The sequence below is a fragment of the Anomaloglossus baeobatrachus genome, chromosome 5 (assembly GCF_048569485.1).
Source record: "Anomaloglossus baeobatrachus isolate aAnoBae1 chromosome 5, aAnoBae1.hap1, whole genome shotgun sequence".
NCBI classification, from domain to species: domain Eukaryota; kingdom Metazoa; phylum Chordata; class Amphibia; order Anura; family Aromobatidae; genus Anomaloglossus; species Anomaloglossus baeobatrachus.
The window spans coordinates 145,124,341-145,144,945 of NC_134357.1; the positions used below are offsets into that span (position 1 = coordinate 145,124,341).

The 20,605-nt window shown below is 46.1% G+C and overlaps 1 protein-coding gene across 2 annotated transcripts in view; it reads right to left on the minus strand.

The window, feature by feature from the left end:
- The window catches only part of ALOX5 (arachidonate 5-lipoxygenase), a 357,857-nt gene that overhangs the window by 250,160 nt on the left and 87,092 nt on the right, over positions 1 to 20,605 (minus strand). Inside the window, exon 1 of one of the 2 annotated variants that reach the window (XM_075348961.1) lies at positions 19,857 to 20,053. The exons of the other annotated variant lie outside the window; for it this stretch is intronic. Coding sequence (XP_075205076.1) covers positions 19,857 to 20,006 — 150 coding nt within the window. The 5' untranslated portion in view covers positions 20,007 to 20,053. Of the gene's footprint in view, positions 1 to 19,856; positions 20,054 to 20,605 lie in introns of those variants that run through there. 2 annotated transcript variants of the gene reach the window in all.

Consider the following 20,605-nt stretch of genomic DNA (forward strand, 5'->3'; position numbering starts at 1 on the left):
ACAGTTTCTTACTACAGTATCCGCTGTATTGTGGGATTTTCACATGGTTGTGATAAGTAAGAAAGCACAAATGTTACATGAGTTGTAGTTAATACCATTCTATCACATAATCATTTATGCTTCCTTCCTTTACCCAGAATAGTCAATATTTTTTGCAGAGCAATTTATTGGAAACTGCTAATGGCATGCTAATGAACTGTTCAGTAGGTTTCCCATCCTTGCTATATTTTCATGTTTTATTAATATAGTATGTGTAGGTGGAAAGTGCATATACAAAATAGTTCAATTCCCAATGCAAATTTTGTGCCATTTCCAATAAAATAATAAAAAAATAAAAATAAATAGCTCAACACTACTAATATCAAGTGGTTACTCTAAATTCTACAAATAAAATGTCCCTTTTAATGTCTACTGCAGGCTTTTATTTATTCATCTTCATAACAAGTGTACTTAGTAAAGCTCCTTTGGCTGTTATGATCTGCTGCAGACGTGATGCATAGTTAGATACCAGCTTACGGCAGCTGTCACCCGTATGTCACGGGTGACAGACAGTCATGTAGTTTCTGGCAATAGAAGGTCACAGTGTTTGGCTGCACAAAATGCTCCCTGACTTTCTATTATTCCTGCTGCTAGCATTCGTTGCACTAGGTAGCTTTCCTGCTTGGTTTTTATCTCTTCTGTTTTAGGACCCAGCAGAGCATTCCTTGTGTCCAGCTGCTGATTATCAGTATTCCCCTTGTGCTTAAATACTCTCTTCTTCCCTAGACTTGTGCTGGTGATATTATTCAGTTCATTCAAGCTCTGGTTGCAAGCAGGCAACTTGTACTCAGCTGTGCTGTTATTTTGCTGAACTTTTACCTGAGTCATCTAATGATAAGTAGCTCATGCATTTTCCCCCGTGTGTTTCTTTTTTAATGTTAGTGGGGTTGACGAAGAACTCATCCCATCCATTCCCTATTTAGGGCCCACTACTAGGGATACGTAGGTTAAGGTATCCGGCTTGGTGCATAGGTGCAGAACCTATCTACGGTTGTGAGGAACCCCAGGACCAGTGGTAGGTTTGGTCAAAGGTCACCATCTCCCCCTTCCCTAGACAAATGATTTTCCTTGCCTGTTGCTGTTTGCTTAGTACTTGCCCATAACTAACATTACAGTAGCATTTCCCCATGGGTAAGAACCTAAAATTCACAAATATTCTTGGGTTGTGAAAATTTGTCGGCAGCAGGCACTAAAGGGTACTTTACATGCTGCGACATCGCTAGCGATCTCGTTAGCGATGTGAAATTCTAGATCGCAAGTGAGATCTTTTGAGATCGCACATGCGTAAATGACCTATGTGCGATCTCGAAAGATCGCACTTGCGATCTAGAATTTCACATCGCTAACGAGATCGCTAGCGATGTTGCAGAATGTAAAGTACCTTTAAGGCTTGCACAGTAAAGCGGGCTTTACACGCTGCGACATCGCTAATGCAGAGTCGTTGGGGTCACGGAATTTGTGACGCACATCCGGCTGCATTAGCGATGCCGTTGCGTGTGACACCGATAAGCGATTTTGCATCGTTGCAAAAACATGCAAAATCGCTAATCGGCGACATGGGGGTCCATTCTTAAAAATCGTTACTGCAGCAGTAACGAAGTTGTTCCTCGTTCCTGCGGCAGCACACATCGCTGCGTGTGACGCCGCAGGAACGAGGAAGCTCCCCTTACCTGCCTCCCGGCCGCTATGTGGAAGGAAGGAGGTGGGCGGGATGTTACGTCCCGCTCATCTCCGCCCCTCCGCTGCTATTGGGCGGCGGTTCAGTGACGTTTCAGTGACGTCGCTGTGACGCCGCACGGACCGCCCCCTTAGAAAAGAGGCGGTTCACAGGTCACAGCGACGTCGCCAGACAGGTATGTATGTGTGACGGCTCTGGGCGATGTTGTGCGGCACGGGCAGCGATATGCCCGTGTCGCGCAACAGATGGGGGCGGGTACCCACACTAGCGATATCGGGACCGATATCGCAGTGTATAAAGTAGCCTTTAGACACTTGGTAAACACTGAATGTCTCCATGCCCTAACTCCAAGATGTACATTTCTACTGACCCAAATGCACAAGAAAAATCAGCTCCATTATGCTCAAAACCATATAAAAAAGTCACAGAAGGTTTCAGATTCTGTACTATTGAGAGATTAAACAAAATTTAAACTTGTTGTGTCTATAGCTCAGAGGTTTGTCTGGATTAAGAAGAGTCAAGCATATGCTGTAAAGAACAATCTGCTTCTAGTGAAGCATGGCGGTAGCTCCCTAACATTCTGTTGCTGTTTTGCTTCCTCTGGCATGGGAAACCTGCAGCAAGGGGAAGGGAAGGTGGATTCAATGAAGTAACAAAAAATCCTAGGAGAAAATGTTATATTGGACCTTCCAGCAGCACTGTGATCCTAAGCATACATCAAAGTCCACCAAAACTCACCTTCAGGAGAAGTTCTGGCTCACCTTCAGGAGAAGTTCTGGAAGACTCTGGAGTGGCCATCAGTTAATTAACTTCAACCCCTTAGAAAATCTTTGGAGGGATTTGAAGAATACACCATACAAACTCAAGAATATTAGTGCATTAGAGACCATTGCCCATGAGAAATGGGCTTTGAGTAGTGGTGAGTAGAGATGGGCGTGCACTAAAGTTCTCGGGTGCTTGGTACTCAAGTCGAGCAGGTTAGATACCCTGAAGTGCTCTACTTGAGTAACTAGTATAATGGAGGTCAATGATTGGAAGTTTGGCTCTCCAACCACATACAGCCAGCCATATACAGAGCATTTCCAAGGGCTGCGAGGGCGTTTTTATTTATCTTTTGACACACTACATCCGAAAAAGTTGTTTCAATCCCAGTGAGAGCCATTCAGAGACTGTGAATTTCTCTCACTGGGGTGACTACAAACATCATGCAGTGAAGCAAACCTGTGCTTTGTGGTCATTGTTTTACAGACGACACATTCAAGCACCAGTGATACTCGGCCGAGCTCCGTAAGTACATGAGCATCCTGATACTCGATTGAGTACCAAACAGCGGCGAGCACACTCACTCAACACTAGTGATGAGCGAGCACTACCATGCTTGGGTGCTTGGTACTCATAACGAGCACTTTGGCATTCAGACGGGTTTGAGTCATATACCGAGTATGATGGAAATTCAATGGGGAACTCGAGCATTTCTCCAGAAAATATTCCAGAAAAATGCTCAAATTAACTTCCATTATACTCCGTATATGACTCAAGCCTGCCTGAGCGTCAAAATACTTGTTATGAATACTGAGCACCCAAGCATGGTAATGACCACTCATCCCTAGCTATGAGTTCTCAGGAAGCTGATGTCTGGCTATGCATCAGGTTTTGCAGCAGCTCCCTAGTGTTAAAGACACAAGGATTTGAATAATTCTGATATTGGAATAATTATTAAGGCTATGCTCACAAACTGCATATTTTTTTCTGAGTGCATCTTGACTGCATCTTTTTCCTGTGGTCTCAGAAAATGCAGCTTGTGGCCCAAAAAACACATGATCTTTTGCCACGTTTTTGCCGCATTTTTGGTAATGCGTTTTTTAATGGAGAAATAAAATATGATAGAAAAATATAATTGATAGATAACTAGAATAGTAGAGGATAGATAGATAAAGAATAGATAGATAATAGATAGGTAGATAATAGATAGATTACAGATAATATATAGATAATAGAAAACATATAGAATAGATAATAAGAAAGAAAATATATAACAGATAGAAAGAAATAACAGAATAGCTTGATAGAGGGATAACTAGCTTGGCCAGCTATATATTTTTTTTTTAAATGACATGTGTCCCCCCATTTTTTATACCCAACACAGGAACAGCAGCAGTTGTGGGCTACCCTCAGCTGTGTGCTGTACCTTGGCTGGTTATGAAAAATAGAGGGGATCCCATGCTTTTTTTAATTATTTGATTTAAAAAAAAAAAAAAGTGGGGTCCCTCCATTTTTTTTAATAAAAAAAGCCAAAAGGTACAACAGACAACTGGGGGCTGATATTACTAGGGTGTAAAGGAACATTGTTATTTGGCCCTTTCCAGCATAACAATAGCAGCCCACAGCCATCCCAGAAGTGGCACATACACTGTGAGCTTCAGATATGTAGTAGTGCTGGAAGCGTCGTGGGACTTCGTGTGGATTACATTGGACCTGGAGAATTGTGTTAGGGTTAATAAAGTGATGAAAGAGGGTGTTTTTTTTGTCTTTTATTCCAAATAAAGCATTATTTTGGTATTTGTGTTTATTCAATTTCACTTACAGATTAGTGATGGGGGTGTCTCGGGTAGATGCCTGCCATTACTAATCTAGGACTTTGTAACAATTATAATGGATTACTCAGGAATCTGTTTGCGTGGAGCAATGACACAACTGAACCCAGTTTATAGGTGATAAAGTTTATATTGTAACACACGTGATAAACAAACAAGTAGCAGAGCAATTTGCAAGTGTCCAAAAAACAAGTAGCAGAGCAATTTGCAAGTGTCCAAAAAACAAGTAGTAGAGTAAGCCAGCTTACATGAAAAGAAGGCAGATCAGGCAAGAACCGCAGCAGGGGCTAGGCATTAGAAGCAGGAAGCAGCAGGAGGGCAGAAGTTGGTAGAACCTCTGATGAGCAGCAACAGGCGAGTCACACAGACTTTGCTAGGGTAGATGGAGAAACTTGAGACACCACAAGGAGGAAACCAGGCAGAATACTCAAACAGAGGACTGGAGGCTAGACTGGGGATTAAAAGGGCAGGAGGACTAAAAACACTTGGGGAGGAATGAAGAAGAGGATGCCATCTTAGAAGAGGGCAAAAGCGCCCAAAAGGTAATCAGAATAACCGGAGTCCTGACAGACTTAGTGGCAGCTACTGGGTGCCATTAACTTCTGATTACCCCGATTGCCACTGTATCAGGGCAATCGGGATGAGCCAGGTAAAGTCCCGGTACTGTCGCATCTAATGGATGCGGCAATTCTGGCCAGCTGCTGGCTGATATTTTTAGGCTTGGGGGCTCCCAATAACGTGGGTCTCCCCAGCCTGAGAATACCAGCCTTCAGATGTGAGGCTTTATCTTGGTTGGGTATCAAAAATGGGGGGGACCGCATGCCGATTTTTTAAAAATGTATTTATTTATTGTACTGTACGATATAGACCTGTCCTCCGGGTGCTGTGATTGGTTGTAGTCAGACAGCTGTTACTCAGCATGGGGGCACGTCTGACTGCAACAAATCACATCAACCAGTGGGCGGGGGAAGCAGTGCATATTCATTGATGTAATGAGCAGCTCGGGAAGTGAATGACCGGCCAGGGGAGCAGTGTGACAGCCGTGCCGGTGATTCGGTAAGTATGAAGTGCTTGCTCCTACCCCTTTGCACCAGATTCTGTTCCCCATTGACTTCATGGGAACCGGCATCTAGCCAGATACTGTCACGCTCCCCGGGTCCTCGGCTCCCCTCCCCGGGTCCTCAGCTCCGCTCCCCGGCTCACCTGCCACGCTCCCCTCGTCCCAGCCTCCGGTGCCCGTCCTCCATAGGTCCTCTGGTCGCCGATCCCGGCGTCCGACATCTTCCCAGGCCCTGGCCGGCTCTCCTGCGTCCTCCTCGCAGCCTCCTTCCCTGGCTTCTGGCACCCGGGCCGCGCGCATGCGCATTAGGGCACGCGCGCGGTCACTGACCCTTTCTTAAAGGGCCAGCGTCCAGTAACAGGAAATGAGGTTAGTCAGGTTCAGGGTATAAAGGGGGTTCTTGTCCAAGGGGGCGGGGCCTGATCTTCGTGTTCCCTGAGCTAGGAGTCAGGTCTCCTGGTGTTTATGTGCCTGTACTCACCTATCTCTCTTTGTAGAGCCGTACCTGCCTCGCCATCCAGTCTGCCGTATCCCGAACCCCGCACGCTGTCCGTCTGCCATCCGACAGCACCTGCCATCTCGGATCCCTGCGGTGACCCGTCATCTTGCTCCAGAGGTTCCGGACTCCGCCTGATATCATCTCGGCCTCCGAACCTGAGCTACGTCACCAAGACTACCTTCTGTGACTCCGTGGTCCCAGGGACTCCTCCGCTGTCTTCACTTGCACGGACTATCCTGCTGCCCTTCAGTGCTTCAGCTGCCGGACTCCCTACCTCCATCTTAGAGTTCGGTCCAGTGGATCCACCTCCTGGGTCTGCCCGACCGCCCGGCCGTGACAGATACCAGGGATCAATCCCACTCGGACCTTGAATCAGCCATAAAAAGATGCACTGTGCGGACAGCAAAATAGAAATCTCATACACTTTGCTGGGAGAAGGAAATGCATGCATTTAGGTGCATCTTTGTGACATCAAAAATCCACCAAAAACGCAGTAAAGGATGCATCGTGTGAACATAGCCTTACTTTAGGTTGTGATCAGCTATTTAAATTGTGCTTGTTTAATTGGTTTATTGCAAACTGCAGAAAAGTTTATTAGCGACATATACTAGCTATTTTCCATTGTGGGTTTAATTATTTTGATTGCAGATAGATATAGATACTTTTTTCAGCTTTTTATGTGGTTTTTTAATTATATGTCAGAGAACAAAATTAATTTGCAACTGTAAATACAATTCTACCCTATTGTAACACTAGTGGAAGGGAGCGGGAGTGGGCCCACTGGACCACAGGGGGAACCCAAGCTTACCCTGATGTGGGAGGGGCTTAAATAAGCACCTACTAGATGTTCACCAGAGCCTCTGATGGCGTTTGGGCAGCATGAATCAGGTAACCCATTCCCTTTAATTACAAGTGGACTATACAACCTCATTATATTCTGTATTTGATGATTTTCTTAGAAAGGGAGAAGTTCAAATAAATATATCTCGGGATTAAAACAACATGTGGTAGATATCTCAACTGCCAAAAATGTTTGCGATTACTGACAACATAAAAGGAGAATGGCACAGTCATGCACGGTTTCAGGAATTATATTGCTACTTTTGATAGGATATCATACTCCTAATTATTTTTCATGGACTATTCAGTATTTACAGAAATAATGCATTCTTCTAACCTCACTAAATAAATTCTTGAGCTAAATATAATTCTTGGCCAGTGTGACTTGGAGTGTACATATTGTGTAAGCTTCTCCACAAATTAACTGATTGTACGGACATCGTGAGGCACATACAGTTCCTATATTGGACTGGAGTCCTGTTCTGTGTGGCTGGTATGAGGTCTACATTACCTATGTCTTTGGTACTCCATAAGTTAACATTTTTTTTTAATATGTGCAGCTGGTTATATTTTGAGAAGTGAAAGTGGCCTTTTTGTTGCTTGCGGCACTCTCTTCTATAAAACCTATCCTGTTGCAAAATTTTCAAGCAGAAAAATGAATTAAAAAACTGTTCATTAGTAATGAATGGATGCAAGTAAATCATTTTTGCGATTTGTAGAGCGCAGATCATCTCTGTAGTAGAAAAACATATACAATTTTATAATATATTGCTGCTGAGTAGGAATGAAACCACATATTGTAATAAGGTTTATGGGGTATACATTGTCTGATAGCATTGCTACAATACCACCTATAGCAGCCGCTACAGGGTGCTCGTGCAAAAGTACTGTTCCTCTTTCCAAGGAAGACTGTGGTGACTTACTGCTGTCTAGCTTTTTTTAGTTTGTTCAGCATTTTGCAGAAATATGACATAACACTCAATTCTCTGATTGCCGCTGTACTAAAAATAGTGGCGGCAAATTCCTGACTTTCAATGGCGAGCTATGATTTATAGGTATTCCGCTCAGCTGCAGCACGGTGGCTGTGTGCTTGGCACTGTTGCCTTGAAGCATTGACACCGTTTGATTCAATCTGACCACAGGCTACATCTAGTTTGTATGGTCTCTTCATGCTTGCATAAGTTTTCTCCGACACACGGTATGTGCCCACGATCAGGACTCACTGAGTCCTGGACGCAGCAGGTTCCTGACCAGGGGGGCCGTGCGTCTCCTCCGCAGGAGACCGCAGCTGCTTGTATCCACGATCAGGGTTCATTGCGCTGTGGTCTCTCGCTTGTGTTCTTCCTATGGAGGACGCATGTGAATCCGAAGCAGACAATTGACGTCCTGTGGCTTGGGAAGCCGCACCTCAGGTCTGTGTTTGCTGCGGAAAAAACAAGCACAGTAGGTATGGGATTTCTAAAAATCTCATCCACTATGCTTGTACTGTACAACGCAGCGTTTTGGACGCAGCGAAAACACACCACATCCAAAATGCTGCAAACACTGATAGTGGGCACGCACCCTAAATCCTACTGACAGGCAACATTCCTAAGATTAAGGACACTGACGAATGAAAACTGCTGTACAGTGCTGAGGAATATCAATGTAAAGTGAGGGCATGGAGAGAGATTCCCTCCAGTAGGTGCCCCAGCCCCACTTCAAAGGAAATGTGTTGTGATCCTGGTTGAGTGTGTGGATAGGTGCGTTGCTATTCATATTGTCTTGGGCAGGCCAGGACCGGATCATGGAGGAAATGGAGACGGAGGCTGATAGTTCTTATTAAACAACAGTTCTTTACTATACAGTCTCTGGATGGCAACTTTACAAGAGAAGTAGCGGGCACACATCTTAATGGCTATTTCATTAGTATCAAGCACCAACAGACACATTTCCTCCAAGTTCATCTCAACTATTTTTATTGTGGATCTTCCCAGTCCTCCTGCCACAGCACAGCCTAGCACCACAGAGCCGTCCTTAAGGCTATGTGTGCACTAGAAAATGGACTTTTCTTAAGAAAAATCCGCACCCTCTGGCAGAATACCGCACCAGCAGCAAAAACAGCGGTAAAACTGCATCCGCATTTTTGCCGTGATTTGCCTCGTTTTTGACGCGGTTTTGCAGTGGTGCGCCGCACTTTTGCTGGGGAATGACTGCAGAAAGGTTATGAACATTTTCTACAGCAATTCATGCAGCAAAACCGCGGCAAAGACTGCAGCATGCGCACAGGGCCTAAGAGTGATTCTAATCCTGGTGCGGTTCCGCGTCCTTCCAGCAACAGAGAGTAGCAACGAATGACTCTGGGAACATAAACCCAGATTCAGATCTCATGCTCCTGGCTTTATTATGTCTCCTATGGAGCGCACACGCTAAGCGCGTCTCTCCTCCTGCCACTCTTCTCTGAAAAGATAGAAGAGGAATGCACAGAACGCATGCCCGAGTAGCTGAGGAGCAGTATGCAAGTGCGGAATTCAATAGGAGATTTCCGTGACATCAGGCCTGTAACAGCAATCAATCACAATGCAGAAGGCGTGCATCATCTTTTAGAAGACACTTTTATCAAGCAGCAGTACAGGAAAACTGTAGTAGCAGGAAAAAGTCTGCATCTTTTAAGAAAACCATGATTTTTATGCATCACAATGGTCCATTGCTTGTATTGAAGTCTCCACTGCTGGGCTGCCAGTAAAGGTCATAAAGATGAAGTTATAATAACATTGCCCTCTCCTCACCCAACCTTACCCCTACTTAGAATTTGTGCACTTTTCTTAACCCGTTAATGACTGCAGGCTGTACTGGTACATGCTAAACCATTAAGGGGTAATCACCTGGGGCTGCTGCAGGCAGCCGGTAGTGATCTCCACACGTATCTGCTGATTTGTACAGCAGATGTGTGCCTCGCAGGTGCAGGTGGATCCGCAATCCACCCACACCTGTTAACCCATTAAATCGTACTATCAAAATGTGTCAGTGTGGTTAGAATCCCTGCCACGGTATATGTTCACTCACCCACCGTTATTGGAAGTCACATGACTCACTTCCTGTAACACTCGGGAGAGCAGCCACTGTTACAGAAGATATGCATTTCTCCTGTTCTGAGATGTGCAGCCTGATCAAGAGAAATGAATGAGCAATCAGACTGCTGATCCTTATATTCCCCTAGAGCAGGGGTGGGGAACCTCCGGCCCGTGGGCAGCATGCGGCCTGCCATGACCTTTTCTGCGGCCCATGGGCAGATTCCGGGGGCGGCAGTGCTACAGCCGCTGCCGAGGTATTACCGGTTGCCGGCCCTTTAAATCTCCACATGCACTGCTTGCGCACACCAATGAGTGCTTTCGGTGGCAGGTGCCAGCGTGCTCAGGACTTACTTTGTGGGCGGGTTTATCGCTTTGCGATTCCGTCCCACATCACCTTCACCGCCTCCAGCATTGTGCCGCCCACTCTCCAGCGCCTGTGTGCCGTCCGCTGCATGGCGCTGTGGGCCGCCCGCTCCACGGCACAGTGTGCCGCCCACTCCCCGCCTCTTCTCCGGTGCAGCATGCCCCCTCCACTGCTGTGTGCAGCTCCAAGTGCTGTGTGCAGCCTCCCCAGTCTCCTTCTAGTGATGTCTGTGCCCCCCTTAGTGATGTCTGTGCCCCCCCTTAGTGATGTCTGTGTGCCCCCCCCTCAGTGATGTCTGTGTGCCCCCCCTCAGTGATGTCTATGTGCCCCCCCCATTAGTGATGTCTGTGCCCCCCATTAGTGATACCTGTGCCCCCCTAGTAATGATTGTGGCCCCCTAGTGATTCTTGTGGCCCCTTAGTGATGCCTGTGCCCTCCTAGTGATGTCCATGCCTCCCTAGTGCTCTCTGTGTCGCCTTAGTGATGTCTGTGCCCCCCCAGTGCCATCTGTGCCCCACAGCAATGCTTATGCATCCCAGTGAACTAGTAATGTCTGTTCTCCAGCCCCTCTTGTCATGAATATGCCCCCAGCATCTCTTGTCATATATATACTCCCAGACCCTCCTGTCATGGATATGCCTCAGCATCTCCCGTGATGTGTATGCCCCAACCCCTCCTGTGATATACACATTGGAGATGCTAGGAGCATATACACATCACAAGAGGGGATGGAGCATATACATCACAGGGGAGACGCTGGGGGCATATACATCACACTGAAAATGTTGGGGCCATACATATCACAGGAGAGGCTGGGGGCATATACATCACAGAAAGGGCTGAGGAATATACATCCCAGGAGGGGCTGGGCACATAGATCTCACAGGAGCGGCTGGGCGCATATAATTCACAGGAGGGGCTGGGCACATATACATAAAAGGAGAGGCTGAAAGCATATAGATCACAGGAAGGTGCTGGGGGCATATACATGTCCCCAGCCCCTCGTGTGATGTATGTGCCCCCAGTGTCTCCAGTGATGTAGGTGTCTCCTGTGATGTACAGTATATACAGCAGTCCTAGTGTCTCCTATGTGATGCATATACAGCAGTCCCAGCGTCTCCTATGGGATGTATATATAGCAGTCCCAGCGTCTCTTATGTGATGTATATGCCAACAGCCCCTTCAGTGACGTATGTGTCTCCTGTGATTTATATACTCCAGTCCCTGTGTCTGTTGTGTGATGTATATAGTCTACCAATCTTATTATCACAAAGAGTTGCCTGCGCTCCAGACCGTGACAAACCTGGAAAAGAGAGAAGCAACATAAGTATCATCGAACATCACAGCCGCACAAAAGAGAAGCCGCTCCGGCCACCACAATAGGGGTGAGTTAATTAACTGTTTGACCAAATATAGCCGGTTCATTTTCACACTGATAATTTTGTGCTGCCCCTGAAGGTTGGCAGAAATTTCCAAATGGCCCCCGGCAGTAAAAAGGTTCCCCACCTCTACCCTAGAGGCACTAGTAAAATAAAAAAAATAAAAATAAAAAAACCTTTAAAAATGAAAGAGTTAAAAAAATAAAAAATATACACACATTTGGTATCGCCGCGTTCAGAAACGGACGATCTATCAAAATATAGAATCAATTAATCTGATTGGTAAACGGTGTAGCTGTAAAACAATTCCAAACCCCAAAATTACGTTTATTGGTCGCCGCAAATTTTGCACAAAATGCAATCTAAACTTCGCATCTGCGCAAAAATTGTACCATTAAAAACATCATCTTGAGACGGAAGAAATAAGCCATCACTGAGCCATAGATCTGGAAAAATGAGAACGCTACGAGTTGCAGAAAATGGCGCAAAAAGTGCAGCACTTTTTTGGACAAACTTCTGAATTTTTTTCAACCCCTTAGATAAAAGTAAACCCATACATGTTTTGTGTCTACGAACTTGTACTGACCTGAGGCATCACACTGACACATCAGTTTTACCATATAGTGAACACTGTGAACAAAATATCCCCAAAACAATCATGCCCTTTTTTTGCACTTAGAATTTTTTTGCCGTTTTCCAGTACACTATATGGTAAACGTTATGGTTTCATTTAAAAGTACAACTTGTTCCGCAATAAACAAGCCCTCATATGGCAAGATTGACGGAAAGATAAAAAAGTTATGGCTTAGGAAGGAGGGGAGCAAAAAAAACAAACCCCAAAAAACAAACGATAAATGGAAAATCAGCTGGGGGTGAAGGGGTTAAAAGGGAAATTTAAAAACAAAGGAAACCAGTAGTGTTGAGCGAGTATGCTTGTCACTACTCGGTACTCGCACGAGTATCACTGTACTCGGGCTACTTGGCGGGGACCGAGTAATCTCGCGATACTCGTGCTGTACTCGTGGTCTTCATCCCTGCATGTTGGCGCTCTTTTGAGAGCCAGCTCTCATGCAGGGATTGGCTGGCAGACCACTGCAATGCCACAGCCCTGTTAGTTGTGGAATTGCAGTGATTGGCCGGCCCGCACAGCGTGACCGAGCCTTTATACCGGCGGGCGCGCTGTGCTCTGCTCACAGCCATCCAGAAAGTCAGTGCAGGGAGAGTGTTGCTGCTTCAGGGAAAGGTTTGCGGCCCTTTATAGTTATTTCCGTAGCAGGGCTGCAAACAGTGTGACCAGAAGTCCTTCTCAGGACTATTGTAGTTGTATACAGGCAGGCAGGGTATAGCCAGGTCGGAGTACAGGAGCAGAGTCCTTCTCAGGACTATTGTTGCTGTATACAGGCAGGGCAGGCAGGGTATAGCCAGGTCGGAATACAGGCTAGTGACCAGAAGAGTCCTTCTCAGGACTATTGTAGCTGTATACAGGCAGGCAGGCAGGGTATATAGCCATTCCTAGTGGTGACCGTATACCAGCCTTCATCATATCTGGGGCTGGTGTACACAGTCTAAAACAGTCCTGATAGTGTCAGACTTCTCAGTAATTGTCGCTCCTAAAAAGCTGTTAGGTTCTTAGTGCGTCCGTGCTTGCATTTAAAAAACGCACGTGTGTGCCTGTCGGTGGCAGCGTACAGGTGCATGTTTTGCACAAACTAGTATATAACGCACAAGACTTGTGCGTTATATACTACAACAAGTCATGGTTCAGCAAAGACTTTGCTACCTACCCCGGTGTCATCCTGGGGACAGTTAAGAATGGCGTATTTTTGAATGTGCTTGATGCAAATCTAGCTGTAAAGTGTACAACTAGGGCACAAGTGCTGCCACTGAATGGGTGGGTGTGTGTGGGGCCCAATTTTTGGAAAAAAGGGTGACTCCGCTTGGAGTCACCTTGCGGTGTTTTACATGATTTTAGAAGGGCGTGCTATGCCTATATCTGTGTCTCGTCCTCTTTTTCCTCGTTACACTCTTTTGTTTTCGCATGAGAATTTGTTCTTGTCACTTTCCCATGTGTTTGTGTTGTGTTGTGAGTTGTTTGTCACCTTTTGGACACCTTTGAGGGTGTTTTTTAGGTGTTTTTATCTGTTTGTGAATGCCTGCCATTGTTTCCTATGCGGTTCGAGTTCGGTTCCTCGAACGTTCGACGAACCGAACTCGAACGGGACCTCCGTTCGGCGAACCGAACTCGAGCCGAACCACGACCGGTTCGCTCATCTCTAGTTCTTAGGACACGGGAAGCCACAAATATAAGTAACGGGGAAGAGCAGAAGTCAGCCTTGGCTGCTGGAAGGCTAATACCCAGGGCAAGGGCTAGACAGCAAGGTATCACATAGAACAGCGTCAGCAGAATGGCAACGCAGAAGGAAAGTGTCCATGTCTGTCCAAATTGTCTCTTCAGGGAGGAAGGAGACGAACTCTAGTGCCACCTATTAGAAGTAGCAATCCTATTGCGGGCTTTACACGAGACGATCTATCGTGCGATGCATCGTCAGGGTCACGGTTTTCGTGACGCACATCCGGCATCGTTCACGACGTCGTCTCGTGTGACACCTCCGAGCGACGCAGTATCGCTCACAAATCGTGAATCTCGTGTACTCGTCGCTCAGTTTTAAAAAATTGTTTAATTAAAATGGTGCCAGTTGTTCATCGTACCCGGGGCAGCACACATTGCTCTGTGTGACACCCGGGGAACGATGAACACAGCTTACCTGCATCCCGCGGCTCCAGGTGGCTATGCGGAAGGAAGGAGGTGGGCGGGATGTTTACGTCCTGCTCATCTCCGCCCCTTTGCTTCTATTGGCTGTTTGACGTCGCTGTGACGCCGACCGCCCCTCCCCCTTAGGAAGAGGATGTTTGCCGCCCACAGCGAGGTTGCTCAGCAGGTAAGTACGTGTGACGGGGGTTTCACGACTTTGTGCGACACGGTCAGCGATTTGCCCGTGACGCACAAACGACGGGGGCGGGTACGATCGATCGTGAAATCGCATTATCGGTTGACTCGTGTAAAGCCTGCATTAGAGTCAAAGGTTCTCTTTAACAAACCTTTTCATATGACCAAGGAGTTATGCCAGATCAGAACTTTAGTGTCTGTCCAGGAATGTCTGTCCTGAAGGTGTCCCTCACGAAGGTTGTGAATTTAAATAAAGAGATTGTGTTTGAATTCCAAAGAGACTGCTTTTGTGATGTGAGATCCAACTACATATACGATGGTGACCGGCGACAGGGTGGTGGACGAGCTGCAGAAAACGCAAGTAAGGCGATTGCTAGCGATGTCCAGCGTGATTTCACCCACCCCCGTCGCACATGCGATATGTGGTGATTGCTGCCGTAGCGAACATTATCGCTACGGTAGCTTCACATGCACATACCTGCTCAGCGACGTCGCTGTGACCGCCGAACAATCCCTCCTTCAAGGGGGAGGTACGTTCGGCGTCACAGCGACGTCACCGCAACGTCATTAATCGGACGGCCAATAGAAGCGGAGGGGCGGAGATGAGCGGGACATAACATCCTGCCCACCTTCTCACTTCCGCATTGCCGTTTGGACGCAGGTAAGGTAGATGTTTGTCGCTCCTGCAGGTTTACACACAGCGATGTGTGGAGCTGCAGGAACGACAAACAACATCGTACCTGCGGTCGAACCGACATTATGGAAATGAACGACGTTACACAGATCAGAGATATTATACGCTTCTGTGCTCGTTCATCGTCGCACCTAGGATTTACATGTTGCGATGTCGCTAACGGTGCCGGATGTGCGTCACTAACGACGTGACCCCGACGATATATTGGTAGCGATGTCGCAACGTGTAAAGCCCCCCTAAGTGTCACCCCCCCAGCCAGGTGGAACATATAAACAACATCAGATGAAGGAAGGAGAGTGGAGCCCTGCCATCCATCACCTTGCTTCCCCAATCACCTGTACAATGGAATCCGTCGAAACCTTCTCAGGAAGGCCCACATTATACTTCTGGCTTATAGTACTATTTACTATGTGTACAATATTTGCATATTGGGATCATTTCCACATACACTACTCTCAAAAAAGGTTAGAGATATTTGGCTGTCAGATGAAATTTCAGGATGATCCTAAAATGCACTCTACCTTTTCAGGTGAACTTAATGTGACTTACTCTACACTACTCCACATGTCCAACTATTCAATGTTTCAGTACTTTTTGCACAACTTGCTGTGCTCTAACAAGGAGCTTAGTGGCAAAATTCACAACATATGCTTGATCCATGAAGCGTCCAATAAATTTTGGGGTTCAATTAGAATTGGTATTTAAACATTCCTCCTCATCATGTTGTTCACATTTTGACATCATGAAACCATGAGGTCACTTAACAACTGATAAACAGTACCTTGTCATTGTAAGGATTTAAGCAGGATGTTCTCAGACGGAAGTGACTACTGAGCTTAGCGTGTCATCAGCAGATTGCAAGAGAGATACAGAGAGAGTGAAAGAGTCACAGAAAGAACCAGATGATGAAAGCCACACAACTCCAGGCACATATAAGGAGGTGAAAAGCACCCAAGTGTCATGTTAGACTATTCTAAATCGTTTACATCAGCATGTTCTGTGTGCTAGACGACCTGCAAGGGTATCTGACCACACCACCAGGTACAGGCATCATTATATTGCTGGACAATCATTACTGTTCACTGATGAAAGTCTATTTACACTGAGCAGTAATGATAGCTACCAACGATGTTGGAGACATCAAGGAGAGTTCTATGCATCAGCCATTATTGTCACCAGACAAGCCTTTGGTATTACAGTGTGGGCAGGTGTGTCTAATGAATAGAGAACTGTCCTATACTTTGTGAATGGTACAGTGACAAGCCCCTACTACTTGAATAACCTCATTAATCCAGTCTTTGTGCCTCTGCATTAACAGCACAGGCCTAATTCCATCTTCATGGACAACTATGCTCCAACTCATTGAGGCGGCATCATTTGGGAATAGCTGCTGGACAGTGGGGTACTTCAAATGGAGCGGCCTGCACTTTCTCCAGACCTAAATCCCATAGAAAACCTATAGGAACAGCTGAGCCGCCGTGTAGAGGCTCATAACTTTGTACCCCAGAACCTTAATGACCTGAGGGCTACCCTTCAAGAAAGGTGGGATACCATGCCTCACCAGATAAGAACTCCACTTGTGCACAGCATGAGACATCGTTGCCAAGCTGTAATTGATGCTTAAGGCCAGATGAGACATTTACAGTATCTGTGTGGATATACCCACCACTGTTGTTGGCTTTTATTTCAATAAATTGTTTGAGATAAGAAAATCTCCATTGCATGCTTCTACTTAAATGCCCTACTTTCATGATAAAATATCACTGCAGCATGAACTTTTTATGTTTTCAATAAATTTACTCAAAAGCCAAATATCGCTAACCTTTTGTGAGTAGTATATTTGAACAAATTCTGAAATTAAATAAAAAATAGCATAGATACTAGATCATGTCAGTTCAGGGACTGTTCAGAAACATGTAAAGCACTGTAAAGAAGATAAAACACACTAGGAGCTATTATATGAAAATGGCAAGGTATAGTCAGTGCAACAACACAATTGAAGGGATAAATAAAACGGGAAGAAAAATGTTAACACTCATATTTTACACATTAGGTATCCAAATAGTAGCTCTGTAAAACATAAAAAAATCTGACAACTATATGACACTAATGTGTACATACTATGGTCCTATGGTAGCGCAGTAACATCATACAGTGCCCAAATGAACTTACAGCATAATACAATAAGGCAGGAAAAAGTTCCCTGAAGAAATACTTTTAGGCCCCTTTCACACGCACGTGTCTCCGGTACGTGTTAGGTCCGTTCCTGCATGTACCAGAGACACGGGCACACGTAGACCTATTAAAATCAATGGGTCTGCGCACAAGTGCGTGTTTTGCCATGGAACGTGTGTACGTGTGGAGCATACGCGTGTCCGTGTGTTCCACATGTAGACATGTCCTTTTTCTCCGGCATCACGGGTGTGACACGGCCTGCATACGGACCACACGGATGTAGTGTGGATGCGGTCCCGTGTGACACGCACCGGAGAAAACTCACGTCAGGGAAAAAAATAACAAATCTTTACTCACCTTCTCCAGCCCTCCTGTCTCTGCCGCTGCTGTCACTTGCTGCCGACCGCCGCTCATTATGCTCATTTAATATTCACTTCACTGCGGCCAGAAGCAGCAGCAGCGGGGAGTTGGCAGGGCTGGAGACCGAAGATCAGCACCACGGACAGCGACGCCAGGGACAGGTGAGCAGAAAGTTCCCGTTCTCCGTGTGTTATCACGGATAACACACGGAGAACACACGTAGTGCCATAAACACGGCTCACGGAGGGGAAAGCACACCTTTGACACGGCCGTGAAACACGTGCGTGATTTTCACGGACGTGTGAAGGGGGCCTTAAGCAGTACCTACAGTAAATTATACTAACTGAAGTGCTGAAATAACAGTGCCACAATGCAAAGGTGAGAACAAATTATTTTAAGCTTGTTCCTTCATTAACAAAAGACTGAATTGTTTTGACCCTGCAGAACAAATAGGATTCAATTCATTATTGTGTTTACACCTTTTTGTTTACATAGTTACATAGTTACATAGTTACTTAGGTTGAAAAAAAACCTAGGTCCATCTAGTTCAACCTTCCTCCACCAGTTCTACATTTAGTCACTAAAGGTCCAGTCACACTAAGCAACTTACCAGCGATCCCAACAACGATAGGGATCGCTGGTAAGTTGCTAGGAGGTTGCTGGTGAGATGTCACACTGCGACGCTCCAGCGATCCCACCAGCAACCTGACCTGGCATGGATCGCTGGAGCGTCGCTACACGAGTTGCTGGTGAGCTCACCAGCAACCAGTGACCAGCCCCCAGCGCCGCGTGGAAGATGCTGCGCTTGGTAACTAAGGTAAATATCGGGTAACCAACCCGATATTTACCTTGGTTACCAGCGCACGCAGCTACACGTGCAGAGAGCAGGGAGCAGCGCACACTGAGCGCTGGCTCCCTGCTCTCCTAGTTACAGCACACATCGGGTTAATTACCTGATGTGTGCTGCAGCTACATGTGCACAGAGCAGGGAGCAGCGCACACCGCTTAGCGCTGGCTCCTTGCTCTCCTAGTTACAGCACACATCGGGTTAATTACCCGATGTGTGCTGCAGCTAAATGTGCACAGAGCAGGGAGCAGCGCACAATGCTTAGCGCTGGCTCCCTACTCTCCTAGCTATAGCACACATCGGGTTAATTAACCCGATGTGTCCTGCAGCTACATGTGCACAGAGCAGGAGCCGGCACTGACAGTGAGAGCGGCGGAGGCTGGTAATAAAGGTAAATATCGGGTAACCAAGGACAGGGCTTCTTGGTTACCCGATGTTTACATTGGTTACCAGCTTCCGCAGAAGCCGGCTCCTGCTGCCTGCACATTTAGTTGTTGCTGTCTCGCTGTCACACACAGCGATCTGTGCTTCACAGCGGGACAGCAACAACTAAAAAATGGCCCAGGACATTCAGCAACAACCAACGACCTCACAGCAGGGGCCAGGTTGTTGCTGGATGTCACACACAGCAACATCGCTAGCAACGTCACAAAAGTTGTTCGTTAGCAGCGATGTTGCTAGCGATGTTGCTTAGTGTGACGGGGCCTTAAGTCATTTATAACCAACAATGTTTTGTGAACTGAGGAAATCATCCAGCCCTTGTTTAAAAGCGGTTATAGTATAGTATAGTTTAGTTTTCTGTGTTTTCACCTATTTTTCTTTTGATCTTTGTTCTTTCATTTTTGTCTTTTTTTGAAGTCTGCTCACTTGTTTTTTTTATGTTCATCATTGTGGACAAGGATTGGGGTTTCCAGATACCACAAGGCAAAAAAAAAGGTGATTTAAAAAAAATGCAAATGATGAATCGGGCCAATGGGTTTTAGCCAAGAAAAGAGAATCTCCTGCAACAGCATCCTGTGGCTCACTAAATTCTCATTTCTGTTTATCTGGATCCCTTGCAGCCCATATGGCATGTTTATATACTGTAGAATATTTAATATTATGTTCTATTGGCGTTATATCACTTCACTTATCTATAGTAACAATATTTTGTCATTAGTTTAGATAGGTTAAAATGTGATGGATAATATCAAGATGTGAATAAAATTCACATATTTAAAATATATATACACCCGGCTCCTTGAAATCCATGTCTAGGTGTACAGCATATGATACAAGGGTTATAGTGTAACAAGCTAATTATTTTATATAGATCAGTCATACTCACCGCCCCTCTTTCAAAGTCATTGTAGAAAGGTTTGTCCAGCAAAGTCTTTTCACTGCAGCCTTTTGATCCAACCAGTGTAAGATAGATATAATCATCTGTCCCAGCAAACCACTGGCTGCCTGTAGCCACTGTGACGGTAAAGGAGGGCATTTTGATAGTCTCAAGGAGATACCTGAAGATTGATGGTGAGCTCAGGACGAGCTGTCAGGTTTGAGCTAGAGACAAGTACACTTACTCCACATCTTGCTGTGCCTTCCCCTTTTGACTTCCCCTTTTGCTTCAGCGTCTATGTTGTATTCACATATGTATTTGGGATTCTAGGGTACTTTCACACTTGCGTTCAGCGGAGTCCGTTACTATGGAGAATAGCGCAGTCCGTTAACGCACTGCGCTATTCTCCTTAGCCTTGTATGGACGACGCACTGTAACGCAAGTGTCAGCTTTGCATCCGCTGGACGACGCAGCGTCGTTATTTTGACGCTGCATCGGGCGGAATGAACGCTGCATGTAACGTTTTTTTGAGCAGCGGAAACCTTTATTTTTCACTGCGCATGCTCTCTCTTTTTTTTTTAATCACAAACTTTATTTTATTTCTCGGTGGCCGAACGTTCAGCTGAGCGCTCGGCCACCGGCATGTCAGGGCACTCAGCTGAGCGCTCGGCCGCCGGCATGTCAGGGCACTCAGCTGAGCGCTCAGCCGCCGGCATGTCAGGGCACTCAGCTGTGCGCCCGGCCGCCGGCATGTGAGG